The sequence below is a fragment of the Peromyscus eremicus genome, chromosome 8b, assembly GCF_949786415.1.
Source record: "Peromyscus eremicus chromosome 8b, PerEre_H2_v1, whole genome shotgun sequence".
Taxonomy (NCBI): Eukaryota; Metazoa; Chordata; class Mammalia; order Rodentia; family Cricetidae; genus Peromyscus; species Peromyscus eremicus.
The window spans coordinates 47077179-47094236 of NC_081424.1; the positions used below are offsets into that span (position 1 = coordinate 47077179).

Sequence of the window (17058 nt, forward strand, 5' to 3'; positions counted from 1 at the left end):
CTGTTAGGATGTGCACTTGCATGCAAAGTCTTTTCAGAGTGGTAGCATGCCAGATTTAGTACAGAACTCTTTCTCTTAAAATCTTACTTGCCTACACAGTAATGGAGGCTACAGAAGTCAGCAAAGCTTCCAACACCATGAAAGTTTAAGTCAGCTATTAGTGAAAGTGAAGAGGAAAAAGGAAAAATAAACTAAGAAAATACATAGACTTTAGTAAGAAATTCTAAGAACAATGTGAATAAAAGAATTTGTGGTATTTCTCATTTAACGTAATTATTTATAGTAAGAAAATACTGGTGGGGCAGTGGTGACACAAGCCTTTAACCCCAGCACTCAGAAGGTAGAGGCAGGCTGCTCTCTGTGAGTTCGAGGCCAGCCTGGTCTACAGAGTGAGTTCCAGGACAGCCAGGGCACAGAGAAACTGTCTGAAAACCAGCAGGCCCCCCAAAAAGAAAATGTCCTACTGAACTAAAGTGAGACTTGGAAGTAATCATTTTATAGCTCTTTCAGCATGAAAAGCAGCATAATCTTCTCACACTTTGAGCAGCAGATGTAAAAAGAGGGAGAATTCAAAGCTTTGCATTCCGAGCATATGATAAACCATGATGGTAAGGGCTCCATCATAGTACCTACCAACAATATCTCTGTGGGATCTGAAGCGAGTGATCGGTACTCTGATCTCCCGAATGCATTCAACAATTTCAGCATATTTTCCTCAACATCATTACAAGAGGAAAATAACTGCAAAGAGGTGATTTTGACACTTCCTTCTTTTACTTATTTTTTTTCTGGTGTGTGTGTGACATAGTCTTGCTACATAGCCTCGGCTGCCTTGGAACTAGCAATGCAGGCCTCTGCCTCCTGAGTGCTGGGATTAAAAGTGTGTGTCCCCATACCTGGTGACTTTGACATTTTCTAATAATGTGTATATAAAGAATAAACATCAAATTCTCGGCTAAACAGCAATGATTTTTATGTGTACTGAAAACCCAGATATTTCTAGTTGACTTCTGTATGTTGTAAAATAATGTATAAAACCTAGAAATTAACTTATTTTAATTTCCATATCCAATATACTATAAATAATGTATTTTAAATTTACATAAGAACTTTATTATAGGAAATGCTGAACAAATCACTGAAATGCTACAATCAAAAACTTTCCCAAAGTTTACTCAAATTATTGGCAACACATTATATTTCTCTACAAGAATACTGGAGCATAATATTTGAAAATACCAAGGAAAGAGAAGATCAAGTATGAAAATATTTTTACAAGTTTTACCCGCATCATTTCATTTTCTAACTGTTTCTTCCGATGCAGACGCTGCTGATGAGATTTCAGGACATTTTCCACGTGTTGCTCCATAAAGAATTTAAATGCCTGAGGGGAGTAACTCTGAATACGAGATTCTCTTCGTTCTTCATCTTTCTTGTTTTTCCTAACAGTGATAGGTGAAGTTGTAATCTGTTTCTTTTCTTTATCCCCACTATCAACATTTTCTAAACTTTTCTCATCATCATCGTCCTTGGGTAAGCTAGGCTGATCATCTTTGCATGGTTTACTTATTGACTCATATGGAGGGACAGATGGGTTTTGGTGTAGCAGATGTTTTGGATAAGGTGGTGGTGGACCTTGATAGCTTGGAGCTTCAGCAACGGGTGGAATGACAGGCACATTTGAAGCTGTACCCTCAGGAAAAGGGGTAGGCTGAACAGTTTGAATTGGCTGCGGCATCCAAGAAGGATGGGTAGGGGCTAAAGCAGTCTGCAGCTCTGGTTTCAAGACACGCATGCTTTTCACAGGCTGCTGAATAGGAGCTGGTGTGATCGCAGTGACTGTAGTGGCTGAAGGCTGAGAATTAGCAGAGTGACTTGGTCTACTTCCTAATGGGTTATTAAAAGAATTTGACCTCACTGGTATGTTAGGTTGCCATGTAGGAATTTCATGCCCACTGCTTGGGGATGACTGGACAGGAGCAGAAGACGACTGGGGCCAAGTTGTTGGTAGTCCAGGTACATTAATATTATAAAGCTCCATGTTATGACTGTTCCTGTTTGGCACCATCATTGATTGAGGAATATTTCCATTTGCATAGGATGGAGGAGCAGCAGATCCCCCTGTTTGTAAAGCAGAAGGGCTTTGTCCATTAGTTGAGGTGAGAGGGTATGGAGGTGGTGGCTGCCGATTCATAGCACCAGCTGGGACATTTTGGTGCATGATAAAATCGGTCTGACCACCACCATTCGGAACTCCAGGTCTCCCTGGTGGAAAGTTAAATTTGTTGGTACTCTGCATGATGATTGGTTGTCTGCCAACTGGAACAGAATTAATGCCTCTCTGTCCCTGGTTAGGAGGATTCATGGGAGAAGTGTTAAGAGGTGCTGGAGGGTAGCCCTCCTGCCATGCCCCAGGTGGAACAGGAGAGATTCGGGAGATTACGTATTCCATGCTCCCAGAATAACGCTTTGTCTGAGAGTTTGGTTCCCAAGAGGGGGGAGGTGGAGTTGTGCCTCGTGGAGGGGGAGTCTGGCCTCTTGGAGGTGGTGGAGGAGTAACACTTCTAACTTGAGGTGGTGGTGGGGGATTCACTCTCTGTCCATTGCTTGGATGAGCTTGAGTAAATGCTGTAATGCCGGATCCAGACAGGGGTCTTCCTACATCTGCCTGTGAGTTGGGGCTTTCAGAACGATAGACCACATTTTCTCCTAGAGGTGGGCCATGTCTCTGAGGAACTAAAGACTCTTTAGAACCTTTCCAGCTTTGTTTTCGATTAATTGAGTGTTGCACGTTTCCTATGATTATAAAAGAAAGAACAGTCATTTTTTTTAACCTATCATTTTAAAATAATTTATTTCAGAATATTTATACTACTAAATGATACTCAAGTTTAAGAATTGTAAAAAAGGAGTAAGTCAAGGAATCAATCTTACACGTTGACTATAGTTTTGAAAACAATGTATTCTTGGGCCTGGAGAGATGGCTCAGTGGTTAAAAGTGCCCGCTGCTCTTACAGAGGACCTATGTTCAGTTGTCACCACCCACAGGGCAGCTCACAATGGTAACTACAGCTCTAGGGGATCCAATACCCTCTTTTGAACTTCACAGGCACTAGATACATGGGTCCACATACATACATGCAAGTAAAACATTCATAACATAAATATAATAAAAACCCAAAACACTCTTGGGAACTGACCAAATAATTAATTGACTACCCAAAGGTTATGAATTAAAATTTCAGCAAGAGGTTTTACTTAAAAACATCTTTATTACTTTTTATTAATTTTATGTATGTACATGTACCATAGCATGCATGTGTAAGCCAGAAAACAACTTGAGTGGTGGGCTGGTTCTCTTGCTCTTTTTTTTTTTTTTTTTTTTTTTTTTTGAGAAGGAGAAGGCAGGGAGGAATGTTTTTGAGACATCCAGGCTGTGGGCTGACCTGGAACTTATAATGTACATACCAAGTTTGAGGCTAGCCAAGGCTACAGAGACCTTGTCTCTTTTTTTATTTTTTAACTTCATTTTTATATTAATTTTACCTTTTAAATTTATTATTATTATTATTATTATTATTAATTTTTTGAGACAGAGTTTCTCTGTATAGCCCTGGCTGCCCTAGAACTCATTCTGTAGACCAAGACGCCCTCTAACTCAGAGATCTGCCTGTCTCTGCCTCCTGAGTGCTGGGCTTAAAGGTGTTTGTCACCACCTCCTGGCTATTTTTATTATTTTTAATTATATGTATGTGTCTGTGTACCTGAACGGAGATACCCTTGTAGGTCAGAGGCATCAAATCTACTGGAGCTGGACTTGTGAGCCACCTGACATGGGTGCTGGGAATCGAACTTGGGTCCTCTGCAAAAGCAGTACACAGTCCTTTTTTTCTTTTTCTAAAATCTTGATATGGTAGTTTGAATGAAAATGGCCACCATCGGCTCATAAAAAGTGGCATTATTTGAAAGAATTAGGACATGTGGCCTTATTGGAGTAGGTGTGACCACAATGGAGGAAGTGTATCCCTGGGGATGGGCTTTGAAATTTGAGAAGCTCAAGCCAGGCCCCAGAGGCTCTCTCTTTTCCTTCTGCCTGCAGATGATGCAGATGTAGAACTCTTGGCTCCTTCTCCAGCACCATGTCTGCCTGTGTGCCGCCACATTTCCTGCCATGTTTCCCGCCAAGACAATAATGAACTAAACCTCTGACCCTGTAAACCAGCTCAATTAAATTAAATGTTTCCTTTCTAAGAGTTGCCATGGTCATCGTGTCTCTTCACAGCAATAAGTCCTAACTAAGACACTCAACATGTTCATTTCTTTTTTATTCCTCTACCTCATACTATACATTCTTAACCACTAGCCATCTCTCTAGCTGGAGACCTTATCTCAAAACAACAAAAAAATTTTAGGGGAGAAATCAAGTTTTGTTGCTGTTGTTCTCTCTCTCTCTTTTTTTTTCCCCAAAACAAAACAAAACAAAACAAAAACCTGGGCCCCAAACTAGGGTTCTGTTTTGCTTTCAATTCCTTTTAAAAAGCTACCTTTTCTGCAGTACTTCCTACCAACGGGGGCACATTTAGACTTTCTTATCTGATAAGTTCTTTCTCTCCTCTTCCCTTCTTTCTCCTCCCAAATACTAGGGCCTGAACCCAGAGACTCACATTTTTTTGTTTTGCATTTTGAGACAGGGTCTTACCAGGTGGCCCAAGTTAGCCTTGACTTTCACCAATCCTGCCTCTGTCTCGAGTGCTGGGATTCCAGACATGAGCCACCACACTCAGCCTCACGCTGTCATTCATCTACAATTTCAGCATTAGATCTACCCTACGATGTCATCATCAGATAATCTGAGCATCCATATGGATGAACATCCACTGCCTTCATCTCAGCGTCACCGACCCCAGAACTTTATAAATTATTAGGCTGACTGTGGTGGCACACATCTTTAATCCAAGTGCTTAGAAGCAGAGGCAGGTGGATCTCTATGAGTTCAAGGCCAACCTAGTCTACATACAGTTCCAGGCCAGCCAGGGCTACATGGTGAGACCCTGTGTCTCAATAATTCATGATTACCTAGAAATGCAAGAAACCTGAGTTCTTCCCCACAGACAGTTTGATTGGCACTGTTCTCATCAAGGTCCTCAGAAAAAGGATTGAGAGTTATGCGCACTTTTATTCCTCAGTCAGCTCCAGCTGTGATTATGGATTACTTCAGGTGTTATGGGTCAAACTGTTATGGCCCTGCTCCACAATCATCGTGCTGAAGTCCTCCTGCTACTCCCTGCCCCTGCCTATAACACATGGACATACTTTGCTAGAAAGATTAAATGAGAATTTTAGGTTAGGCTCCAAACAGTATCACCTGTGTCCTAAAAAGAGGAACTCTGAAGCTGGGGTAATGGTTTGTGCCTCTAATCCCAGCACTTGGGAAGCCAGAAGCTACTGCCAATTCGAGGCAGCCTGTGCTGTATACTGAGTGAGCTCTGGCCCAGCTTCAGTTACATAGCAAGATTATGTCTCAAAACAAGACAGCAAAATCAAACCAACCCCTTCCATGCAGCCCCCACAAGGATCAGTTTCTTAGGGAGTTTTCCTCTGACCTTGATCTTCAAACAGGTTTGCTATGTAACAAGGTTTGCTTATGAGTTGAGTCTCTGAGATTACAGATATGGCCCACCATCCCCAGCTCTGATCTTTTTTTGTTGTTTTTGTTTTTGTTTTTTCGAGACAGGGTTTCTCTGTGTAGTTTTGGTGCCTGTCCTGGATCTCGCTCTGTAGACCAGACTGGCCTCAAACTCACAGAGATCCACCTGGCTCTGCCTCCAAAGTGCTGGGATCAAAGGCATGCGCTACCGCCACCCGGCCATCTCTGATCTTGATTAAGGCAAAAATTCCTCTCGCAGGAGTCCAGTACCATGTAATTCTCCCCTCTTTACTCACATAACTCTAATGCCATATGTATTTTGACTGTCTGCGCTATGATAGTAGAATATAAGTTTTATAAGTTGCCAGTAACACACTCAACTAACAGGAAAGTTCTCCAACAGTGGTTGATCAGAAATTGTGTTGAGCCAGGCGGTGGTGGCGCACGCCTTTAATCTCAGCACTCGGGAGGCAGAGCCAGGCGGATCTCTGTGAGTTCGAGGCCAGCCTGGGCTACCAAGTGAGTTCCAGGAAAGGCACAAAGCTACACAGAGAAACCTTGTCTCGAAAAACCAAAAAAAAAAAAAAAAAAAAAAAAGAAAAAAAAAAACTGTGTTGAACAAAAGGAAAAATGAATAAAATCCTCTTATAAGCCAATGGTAAAGAGAAATACACGATTGAAAACAGTAAGTACAACATATACTTATTAGTATGTACAAGGCCTCAAATTCAATTCCTAACACCAAAAACCAACCTAAAAATCCCACAAAAACCATTGAACATGGGCTGAGGAGCCAGGGGTGGTGGTGGTGGTGCATGCCTTTGATCCCAGCACTTGGAAGGCAGAGCCAGGTAAATCTCTGTGAGTTCGAGGCCAGCCTGGTCTACAGAGCGAGATCCAGGACAGGCACCAAAACTACACAGAGAAACCCTGTCTCGAGAAAAAAAAAAGAAAAAAAAAAGAAAAAAAAAAGAAAAAAAAAAATACAGATATTCTCACTGTAAAATGACAGAGTACCACCCTTTTCTAGACAGCAGTATCTATGAAAAACCTCAAAAACTGCCAAGTTCTTTGAAATTTACTGTTAGGAAGTTCAAAGCCTTAGATGCACAGGTTAAAAAAAAAAAAAAAGAGTGGGTACTTGGAGATATAGCACAGTGATAAATTATTTGCCTAGCATGCCTAAAGACCCAGGTTCAGTCTCTACCACCGTGCAGAAAAACAATGAAACAAGGAAATAACCCTGCAAATGGGATAGTGGTTAAACAAATCATGCAGTGAGTCTCAATGGTGCTATTAAAATTTTGTAGGACTAGGAATGTAGCTCAGTGGTAGAATGAGTGCTTATCAGGTGTGAGGCCCTGGGTCCAATCCCTTCCTAGCATCACCGAAATAATTTTTTTGTATACCATTTAGTAACAAAGAAAGTTATGCATGGTAGAGTAAGTAAACAAGTAAGATTTATTATGATGCTTTTTTTCTCCTTTCCTTTAAAAATTTATTTCCTAAATAACAATCAACATATATACATATAGACCATTCAGGTTTCCCATGGGAAGAAAATAATGTGGTTGATATGGTATTTAAAAAAAAAATACTTATTTGCTTGCTTGCTTATTTATTTATTTATTTATTTATTTATTTATTTATTTACTTACTTATCCTGATACAGGTTCTCACTATGTAGTGCTGGCTAGCCTGAAATTCCCACATACCATTATCCTAATTTGAGATTTGAAACTTCCCTTTATGGGACACTATGATGGCTATTCTTGGTTGTTAACTTGACTACATCTGGAATCAACTAAAATGCAAGCAGCTGAGCACACCTGTAAGGGATTTTCTTGATTGGATCATTTGAGGTGGGAAGGCTCATCCTAAATTTGGGCCACACCTGGTGGCAGCTCACATATGAGGGCATGGAAGAAGGAAGGTTTTGCTTTTTACCTGCTTGCCCTCAATCTTGCTGGCAAATTCATCTATTCTGTGGCAAAGGCATTCCTTTGCTATTAATAGAACCTACTTCTGTAGGATCCCAACAGAGACATGGACTGAACAACTACTGGATTCTTAGCCTTCCAATCAGGAGAGACAGCCAGACTTGTAAGCCACCCTAATTAATAAATACCATTCTAGGGGAACTAGAAAGATGGCTCAAGGGTTAAGAGTACTTGCTGCTCTTGCAGAGGACTTGAGTTCAGTTCCCAGTACCCCATATGGTGGTTTACAACTGCCCCAGAGTCTAGACCTCACTGGGCACCAGGAATACATGTGGTATACATACATACTCACATACATGCATAGTACACATACACATAAAATAAAAATAAAATTTAAATAAATCCCCTTTCATTCCTTTCAATTCTGTTCCTCTAGAAAACCTCGACTAACACAGATGCTAACAGCAGTGTCTGTCAGTCTCTCTCTCCATCCTTCATCCTTCCTTCCTGTTTTTTGTTATGTTTGAGACAGGGCCTCCTGCAGTTCAAGCTGACTTTGAATTACTGATTCTTCAGCCTGCCTCCATCTCCCAAATGTTGATATTACCAGGAGTGCACCACCATGCCTGGCAATGTCAGCAATTTCTAAGACCAAAGATTTGACATATTCAGGTGTTTTACAATATTCTGTAAAAGAAGAGACAAGAAACAAACAAACAAACAACCCACACAATGAATCACCTGGTTTCATGCCGGCATTAATAGGTCTGGCAGCCGCTGCAGCCATCTGCTCTCGACGAGGATCTTGGTAACTCATTTTACTAATGAATTCAACAGCTGCTTCTATGCTTCTGTTATTAGTTTTCTGAAGAGCTTGAATAACCATGTCCTGATAAGAAATTTTATCAAAAAGAAACATAATATAAATATAATTAGCAGAAGGAAAGAACAGAGTAGTAAGCACAAGAGAAATTTTTAGTTATGAATAAAAGACAGTACCCCAAACCTAACAATTTTTTTCATTCTCATTTATTTTGTGTGCATGTGTGCACATGTGTGCGCACAAGAATGTTTATTTTTCTTTCTTTCTTTAAGACAGGAATTCACTATGTAACTCTGACTGGCCTAAAACTTGCTATGTAGACCAGGCTGGCCTAGAACTCATAGATCTGCCTGCCTCTACCTCCTGAGTACTGGGATTAAAGGTGTGCACCACCACCACCTGGCTAAAGATTTTGTTTTTACTTTATTATTTTAAATTGTGTGTATATGTGTGTCTGAACGTCGATTTGTGCACACGAACACAAGTGTCCTCTGAGGCTAGAAGAGGGAACTGGATTCCTTGGGACTGAAGTTATAGGTAGTTGTAAGCCACTTGATGTGTACGTGCTGAGAATCACACTTAGGTCCTCTGCAAGAGTGCTAGGATTAAAGACTTTCACCATCATGCCTGACAGATGTAACTTCTTAAGAGAATAAAAACTAGTAAGGAACTCCTTTACTGATTAGACATACTGGTAAAGGTACTTAATAATGATACAAAAGTCACTTCCAGAGTTTTAAAGTTTCAATTTTTTTTTTTTTATTGTTGTCTGGGTATGTGCATGATATGGGGGCAGGCATGTGCTATGACACACATGTGAAGGTCAGAGAACAACCTTGTGGATTCATTTTTCTCCTTTAAAAAAAATTAAATAATTTATTTAAATTTATTTTATGTGCACTGGTGTGAAGGTGTCAGATCCCCTGGAACTGGAGTTACAGACAGTTGTGATCTGGCCTGTGGGTGCTGGGAATTGAACTCGGGTTCTCTGGAAGAATAGCCAGTGCTCTTAACCACTGAGCCATCTCTCCAGCCCCTCTCCTTTCTTTTTTTATGTGGGTTCTAGGGTTTGAATTCAAGTTGCCAGGCCTGCATGGCAACACATTTATCTGCTTACCATCACTGGCCCATGTCCAGTATTTTTATTGCTTTTTTAAATATGATAATCCTTGTTTATGTAAGAATAAAAAATAATCAAAACCATATTGCTGGTTTTACTCCAAAAAAGTCCTACTAGAAGGAAGCAGCAGGTGTGCTATTTCTAAGATTTGAGGGTTTGTTTTGTTTCTTTAATAGTTTGAGATTTATGGGGCTATTCTCACCAGTTACAAAGAAGACACTAATAATATAGGGTGTGGGACTGACTAGCTGTCTCCTAGGTAAAGGTGCCTGCTGACAAGCCTCATGACCTGACGACTCTCACCTCGAAGAAAGGTGAGAACTGCTCCCTGCAAGTTGTCCTCTGACCGCCACACACTCCCCTTGGCATTCTGTGCACACACACGCACACATGCACACAAAACAAATGAGAATGAAATAAGACATCATTAGGTTTGGTAGAGACACAGCTCAGTGGTTAGGAGTACTGACTTCTAGAGAATTAGGGTTGGACTCCAAGTACCCACATGGTGGCTAACAGTTGTCTATAACGCAAGTCTCAAGGGAGTCCATGCCCCCTTCTGGCCTCCCCAGGCATTGCATGCATGTGGTACACAGACATATGCAAGCAAAACCATACACATAAACTAAGAAATTTTTTAAATTAGGTTTACATTTTGAAGAAGTATATTTACAGGAAATATACAAATACTGGAGAAATGATAGAAAAAATACTTAGAGTAGCTATGATGAAGAATTTTAGGAGGTTAGATACTAGCTGAAACAAATATACATTTATATTTTGTTGTTTTTTAATGTGTTTGTATGTCTGTGTACCACCTGTGTGCCTGGTGCCGCAGAGGGCAGAAGAGGGTGTCAGATCCCCTGGAACTGGAGTTATAGATGGTTGTGAGCCCCCAAGTGGGTGCAGGGAATCGAACCTGGGTTCTCTGGAGAGCAGCTAGTGCATTTGACCACTGAACCACCTCTCAATGATATTTGGAATCAGACTGGTCCAAGGTTGAGTTCCAGCAGCTCCCCTTCAGAATTGTGAGGACTTTTCTAAGTAGTTAATGCTTGAGAATCTCCACCTCCTCGAGTGTGACAGATTCATAGGGCTGACCTAAGAGTTAAAAAAAAAAAGCATGCAAAGCACGGGAGTGCAATGCCCAGGGCTCAGATGTTGGTAGTCCTCCTACATTTCTTTAAAATTCACTGTAAACATCAAGTATACACTAACATTCAGAAGGCATACAAAAGTACACTTTTCAAGAGGGAGGCAGCTACTTACCTGTTCTAAAATATTTAGTATTTCAAGTGAGAATTAAAATAGATTAGAGCCAGGCAGTGGTGGTGCATGCCTTTAATCCCAGCACTCGGGAAGCAGAGTCAGGCGGATCTTTGTAAGTTTGAGGCCAGCGTGGTCTACAGAGCGAGATCCAGGAAAGGTGCAAAGCTACACAGAGAAACCCTGTCTTAAAAAACCAAAAAAAACAAAACAAAACAAAAAAGATACTGGGTGAACAGACTACTGATAGATGGTTTTCCCTTTTAGACTGGCTGGAAATGAATCTGAGCTAACCAAAGACAGGTGGTAGATACTTTAAAAAAAAATTATTTATATATTATATTTTATGTATATGAGTGCATGAGTGCTCTGCATGTGCACCTGCATGCCAGAAGAGAGCACCAGATCTCATTATAGATGGTTGTGAGCCACCATGTGGTTGCTGGGAATTGAACTCAGGACCTCTGGAAGAGCAGCAAGTGTTTTTAACCTCTGAGCTATCTCTCCAGCCCAGGTGATAGATACTTGATGCCCACCTGAGAGTAATCTCTCTTGAAAAGGGTACCAAGTTTTTCTTCCTTATTGGGAATTGTACCAAGAGCCTGATTCGTGCTAGACAAGCACTCTTAACACTAGGTGTCCCCAGTCCTCTTTTTACTTTTCTTTCTAGGGTGAGTTGAGAGTAACAGCTATAAACTCAAACTCACAGCAATCCTCTTGTCTAAGCTTCACAAGAACTGGGATTCAGGAATTCAGTTTTTCTTTTTCTTTTTTTTTTCTTTTTAACTTTTTGGGTCAGGCTTCAACAAGATGCCTAAGTTGGCTGTGAACATATTCTGTAGCCTGGCCCTGAACTTGTGATCATTCTATTTCAGCCTTCCAAGGTATGAGGATTACAGGCTTATAAATTACTGATCTTCAGGGAGAATAAGAGTTTCTGATATAAATCTGTTATCTGATTTGTGTACTGGTCCTTCTTGCATATTGATGCCTAGGCATTAGAAGTGGTTCCTGTGGGGCTGGAGCGGTTAAGAGCACTGCCTGCTCTTCCAGAGGTCTTGAGTTCAATTCCCAGCAACCACATGGTGGCTCACAACCATCTGTAATGAGATCTGGCACCTTCTTCTGGCTTGCAGGCAAACATGCTGTATACATAATAGATAAATAAATCTTTAAAAAAAAAAAAAGAAGTGGTTCCTGTACTACAGCACACTGCCACCAAGTAAAACCCCAGGGACTCCTGAGAGTTTCAGGTTGACATCTTCAAGAGGCTGAGACAATGACAATGATTTAAAATGAACCAGTCCTTTCAAAAATTATCAATTACTTTATTTTCTGTGTATAGGTGTTTTGCCTGAATGTATGTATATGCACCAGTATGTGACTGGTGCCCCCAAAGCCCAGAAGAGGGTGTCAGAGCCCCTGGATCTGGAGTTACAGACCACTGTGAAGACCATCTAGGTGCTGGAAATTGAAACCAAATCCTCTGAAAGAGCAGCTAGCTCTTCTCTAACTGAGCCATCTCTTCACCCCAAATCACCATCATATTCAAAGCATTAATTGAATTTTATTGGATATTAATTGGGTTGAGCAACCAAACTCAATCTCCAACTGAAACAAGGTATACTGTGGTCATGTTTTATGCCAGTCAGATTTTGCAAATTTGTAATGAGATACAAAGAAATTACTCTTACTTTAAATGCAAATTTAATTTATAAACTGGTTAAATCAAACAAACTGTAACTATGCTATTAACCATCATATTATGGTAGTACCATATCAGCTGGCAAGAAAACTGGCACCCAATATTGTGGGACTCCTATATTGTTAAATGTTCTAGAATTTCAGCCTATGGTTTTGGTGATTATTATCCTGGCTTTTGTGGTTTTTTTTTTTTTTTTTTGTGAAAGGATCTCAAAGTAGCCCATGGTAGCCTTAAACTGGATATAAACTGAGCATGACCTTGATCACCCCACTCCTACTACCCAAGTGCTGCCACCACAGGCATACATCTGACAGCCAGTTTTATTACACTAGTGAACAAAACAAGACTACTGCTATGGTTTAAAAGATTTTCACAGAGCTGGGCAGCAGTGGTGTCATGTAGTGGGTACCCCACAAAGTAAACCTCCCTTTTAACTACGTGGAGTGGCTTTCATAACTACCAATAGTGCATGCCTTTAGTCTTTGCACTCAGGAGGCAGAGGCAGATAGATGGCTGTGAGTTCCAGGCCAGCCTGGTCTACAGAGTGAGTTCCTGGACTAGTTCCAAAGCTCCACAGAGCAACCTTGTCTCGAAAAACCAAAATAAATAAATGAATGAGTTCACATATGTAACAGTGTCAGTATAGTGCTCAGTGCTGAAAATGGAGAATTAGTGCCAGAGTGAAAAGAGGCTGCTCAAACCGGCACCTTTAATACACGTGTAATGTGATTTAAAAAACAAACAATCTCACAGCCAGGCAGTGGTGGTGGTGCACGCCTTTAATCCCAGCACTTGGGAGATAAAGGCAGGCAGATCTCTGTGAGTTCGAGGCCAGCCTGATTTACAAAGCAAGTTCCAAGACAGGCTCCAAATCTACAAAGAGAAACCCTGTCTAGAAAAACAAAAACAAAACAAAATCACATAATTATGCTTCCATTTTCATGTTTGTAGGAAAAAATACTTTAGTGATTATATATTTATGTCCGCAAAATAAAATCAATACTATTTAACATTTATGCCTATCAAGAAATTAATATTGAAATATTTGAACTTTTAATTCAATAGTTACCAGAAACATTCTCAGAAAAGGAAGGAAGGGAGGGAGGGAGGGAAATAGACGGATTGGGCATCATGGCACACACCTGTAATCCCATCACTTGGGAGACTGAGGCAAGAGTGATGAACCTGAGGTGAGGCTAGACTAAACAGAGTTCCACACTAACCTGAGCTTTACAAGACCCTGTCTAAAAACACAAAACTAAACAAACAAACAAACAAACAAACACATAACAACAACTACAACAAAAACAGGCAACTAAACTGTGCTGGTTGGTTTTATGTCAACTTGACACAAGCTGGAGTCATTTGTGAAGAGGGGGAATCCCAAATGAAAAAATATTCCCACCAGATTGCCTGTGGCAAACCTATGGGGCGTTTTCTTGATTGACGTGAGAGGGCCTAGCTCACCGTAGGTGGTGTCACCCTTGAACAGGTCCAGGGTGCTCTAAGAAAGCAAGCCGAGAAAGCTATGAGGAGCAAGTCAGTAAGCAGCACTCCTCCACAGCTTCTGTTCCAGTTCCTGCCCTGAGTTCCTGCCTTGACTTTCTCAGTAATGGACTTATACATTGTAAGACCCAGTAAATTCTTTTCTACCCAAGTTGCTTTTAGTCGTGTCTTATCACAGCAAAAGAAACCCTAACTAAAACAGAAAATTGGTACCAGGTTTGTGAGATATTGCTGTGACAAGACCTGACTATGTTCTGGGGAGGACTGTGGGAAGACTGGAATTCTGGGTGAGAAAAGCCACTGAGTACTCAGAGCTTATGTACTGCTGTGGGAACCTGGAAGATAATGATAATGCTGGGGCTAAAAAAAAAAAAAAAAAAAAAAAAAAATAGCTGTTATTAAGAGACCAGCATCATCGAAGTAAAATGTTCTGGGCAGTGTTTCCTTGGGTAAGTACACAGAAGCTGTGATAGAGAGGGAGCCAAGGCTTTACCTTAGGCTTGCAGCCAAACTTGGTAATGTGTAAGTTTCCCAGGTAGTACTAGTTTTGAAGGCATGAAAAAGTGATGGAGATTAGCTGAGGCTTGGCACTGTGAGAAGGATCACTGCAAAGGCTCTAGGAGACCAGAGGACCATCTGGGATCCTACAAGCTAAGCACTTTTTTTTTAATTTTTATTTTTTTTATACTGCTCAACCTTGGTTTTGTTTTGATCTGACTGGAACTGTTCCCTGCCTCTTCTTTTTTGAAATAAAAAAGTATGTATCTTTGTTGTTGTTGCTGCTGTTTGCTTTCTGAGACAGCCTTTGCTGTCCTGGAACTCACTTTGTAGGCCAGATTGGCCTCAGACTCATGGAGATCTGTCTGCCTCTGCCTCCTGAGTGCTGGGATTAAAGATGTGCACCACCACCACCCAGCTTATAACTTATTTTTTATTTTACAAGAGCCCACAGCTATCCCAGAACTTAAAACCCTCAGTGTTCCTAGTGTTAGCATGAGCCACCATGCCTGGGTATGACTCTTGATTATTCACCATTAGTTACACTTTAAATAGCTGATTTTTAAAAATTTATTTATTTTATGTGTATGAGTATCTGGCTCTGTGTATGTATCTGCACCATGTGCTTGAAGAGGCCAGAAAAGGGTATAGAATCCCCTTGAACTGGAGTTGTATAGATGGTTGTGAGCCCATGTGAGTGCTAGGAATCAAACCTGGGTCCTCTGGTAGTGCAGCCACTGCTCTTAACCTGTGAGCCAAGTCTCCAGCTGTACACAGCTAATTTTTATCTAAAATGATTTCTGCTACCTAAAATATTCATTCACAAAAAATGTTGTTTTAGGAAACAATTTTTTTAAATAATCTAAACAAGGGGCTGGAGATGGTTTAGTGGTTAAAAGCACTGGCTGTTCTTCTAGAGGATCTGGGTTCAATACCCAGCACCCATATGGCAGCTCCCAACTATCTGTAACCCCAGTTCCAGGGAATCCAACAGCCTCACACAGACAAACATGCAGACAAAACACCAATGCACAAAAAATAAAAATAAATGTTAAAAAAATAATCTAAGCAAAATGTGATTAACTATGTTATTAAAAGTTCTCACAGGAGCTCTGGAATAGACAGTAAAGATTTGGCTTTGTAGTCAAGTGGTGGTGGCACATGTCTTTAATCCCAGTACTTGGGAAGCAGAGGCAGGCAGATCTGTGTGAGTTCAAGGCCACCCTGGTCTACAAAGTGAGTTCCAGGACAGACAGGGCTACACAGAGAAACCTTTCAAAACAAACAAAAACCAAAAGATTTGGCTTTGTTAGCCTTAACTAAAATTTAAAACTGGGCCTGAGTGACATGAATACACTACTTAGTTACTATAATTCTCTCTCCCTACAATGAATCTAGATTTCACAGACTTCCTTAGAGCTATCACTTTTCTAGCAAAAACTGAGATCACAATGTTCACATTTCAAACTACTCCCCTGCCTCTATCACTTGTGGCTTTCTTCAACTGCACCTCCACTCTGGCTTCACAACCTCACCTACAGAAACCCCAGGATTTAGGACTAGTGCAGAAGAAACTAAAGAAATAATTATATTGTTATATTAATCAGTAGGACTGTAAATAGCATTCTTTGTTAATGGAACACACAAATCTGTATGCACAGTTGAGCCCTCTCAAAGGAAGACTTCCGTATGAGCTCTCCTGAAAGGTGTTTGCCTTACAGGGTAAGAAGAACCATTTGGTTGGTTTGTTTGTTTTTTGTCTTTAAACATTCTTACCTCATCAAAGCCAGCAGCCTGCAAATCCTGAAACATCTGTGGGTTGACTTCTGAAGGGCTCCGGGAAGAACTTGTTTCATTTGCGAATGGTAGCAGAGAGTTTCGAATTTCTTGCAAAGCTTTATGGTGTGTGCCAAATTTGGGTGGGTTTCTCACTTGCCTGGGATCTTCAGTCGACATCTTGTTCAGGTCATGCTCGGCCTTTGCAGCATCAGATGGTTTAGATAAATTCCTAAGGGATTCTCGGATCTCCTGCAGCATCTGTCGGCTGCTGCCAGGGTAGTTACTGGCAGGAAAGGTCTTAGGCCTCATCTGTCTGTACCCTTCTGGTTTTTCACCCCTCTTCATGAAAGCATCTATATGTGGCCCCCGTGAAGTACTTCTTCAGGAGCTAACCCACAGACTCAGAGATTCCTTCTGAGCAAAGGTGAAAGGGGACGTTCCCAGAAATGTTAAAGTCCTTTATAATCGAAGTGATTAACCTAAAAAAGAAAGTACATAAGTAAAGCTACAGTGCTTGAGAAAGCAGCTCCTTGTATTTGGAGAAACCTCTGCTGCTATGAGAGCTGATAGCTCCCAGCTAAAGCTCAGACTTCATCAAGTAGTACTGTAGGTCAAGGTCAAATCACTTCACTTCTCTGTGCCTATTTTCCTAGTTTCTAAAGTGGATTTACATTATTTCTTACTAGCAGTATTTGTGACCAATAAATAAATAAATAAATAAATAAATAAATAAATAAATCTTAAGACTGCTTTAATAAGTATAGAAAGCATATA

The 17058-nt window shown here is 40.7% G+C and overlaps 1 protein-coding gene across 1 annotated transcript in view; it reads right to left on the reverse strand.

Annotated features, from left to right (window-relative positions):
• Lats1 (large tumor suppressor kinase 1) overlaps nt 1-16758 on the reverse strand; it is a 28903-nt gene extending 12145 nt beyond the window's left edge. Inside the window, exons 1-3 of the mRNA XM_059272774.1 lie at nt 16282-16758; nt 8329-8476; nt 1286-2796 (exon numbers count right to left, since the gene is read on the reverse strand). Of these exons, the coding sequence (XP_059128757.1) occupies nt 1286-2796; nt 8329-8476; nt 16282-16629 (2007 nt within the window). The 5' untranslated portion in view covers nt 16630-16758. The remainder of the gene's footprint in view (nt 1-1285; nt 2797-8328; nt 8477-16281) is intronic.
• Between the last annotated feature and the right edge of the window lie 300 nt (nt 16759-17058).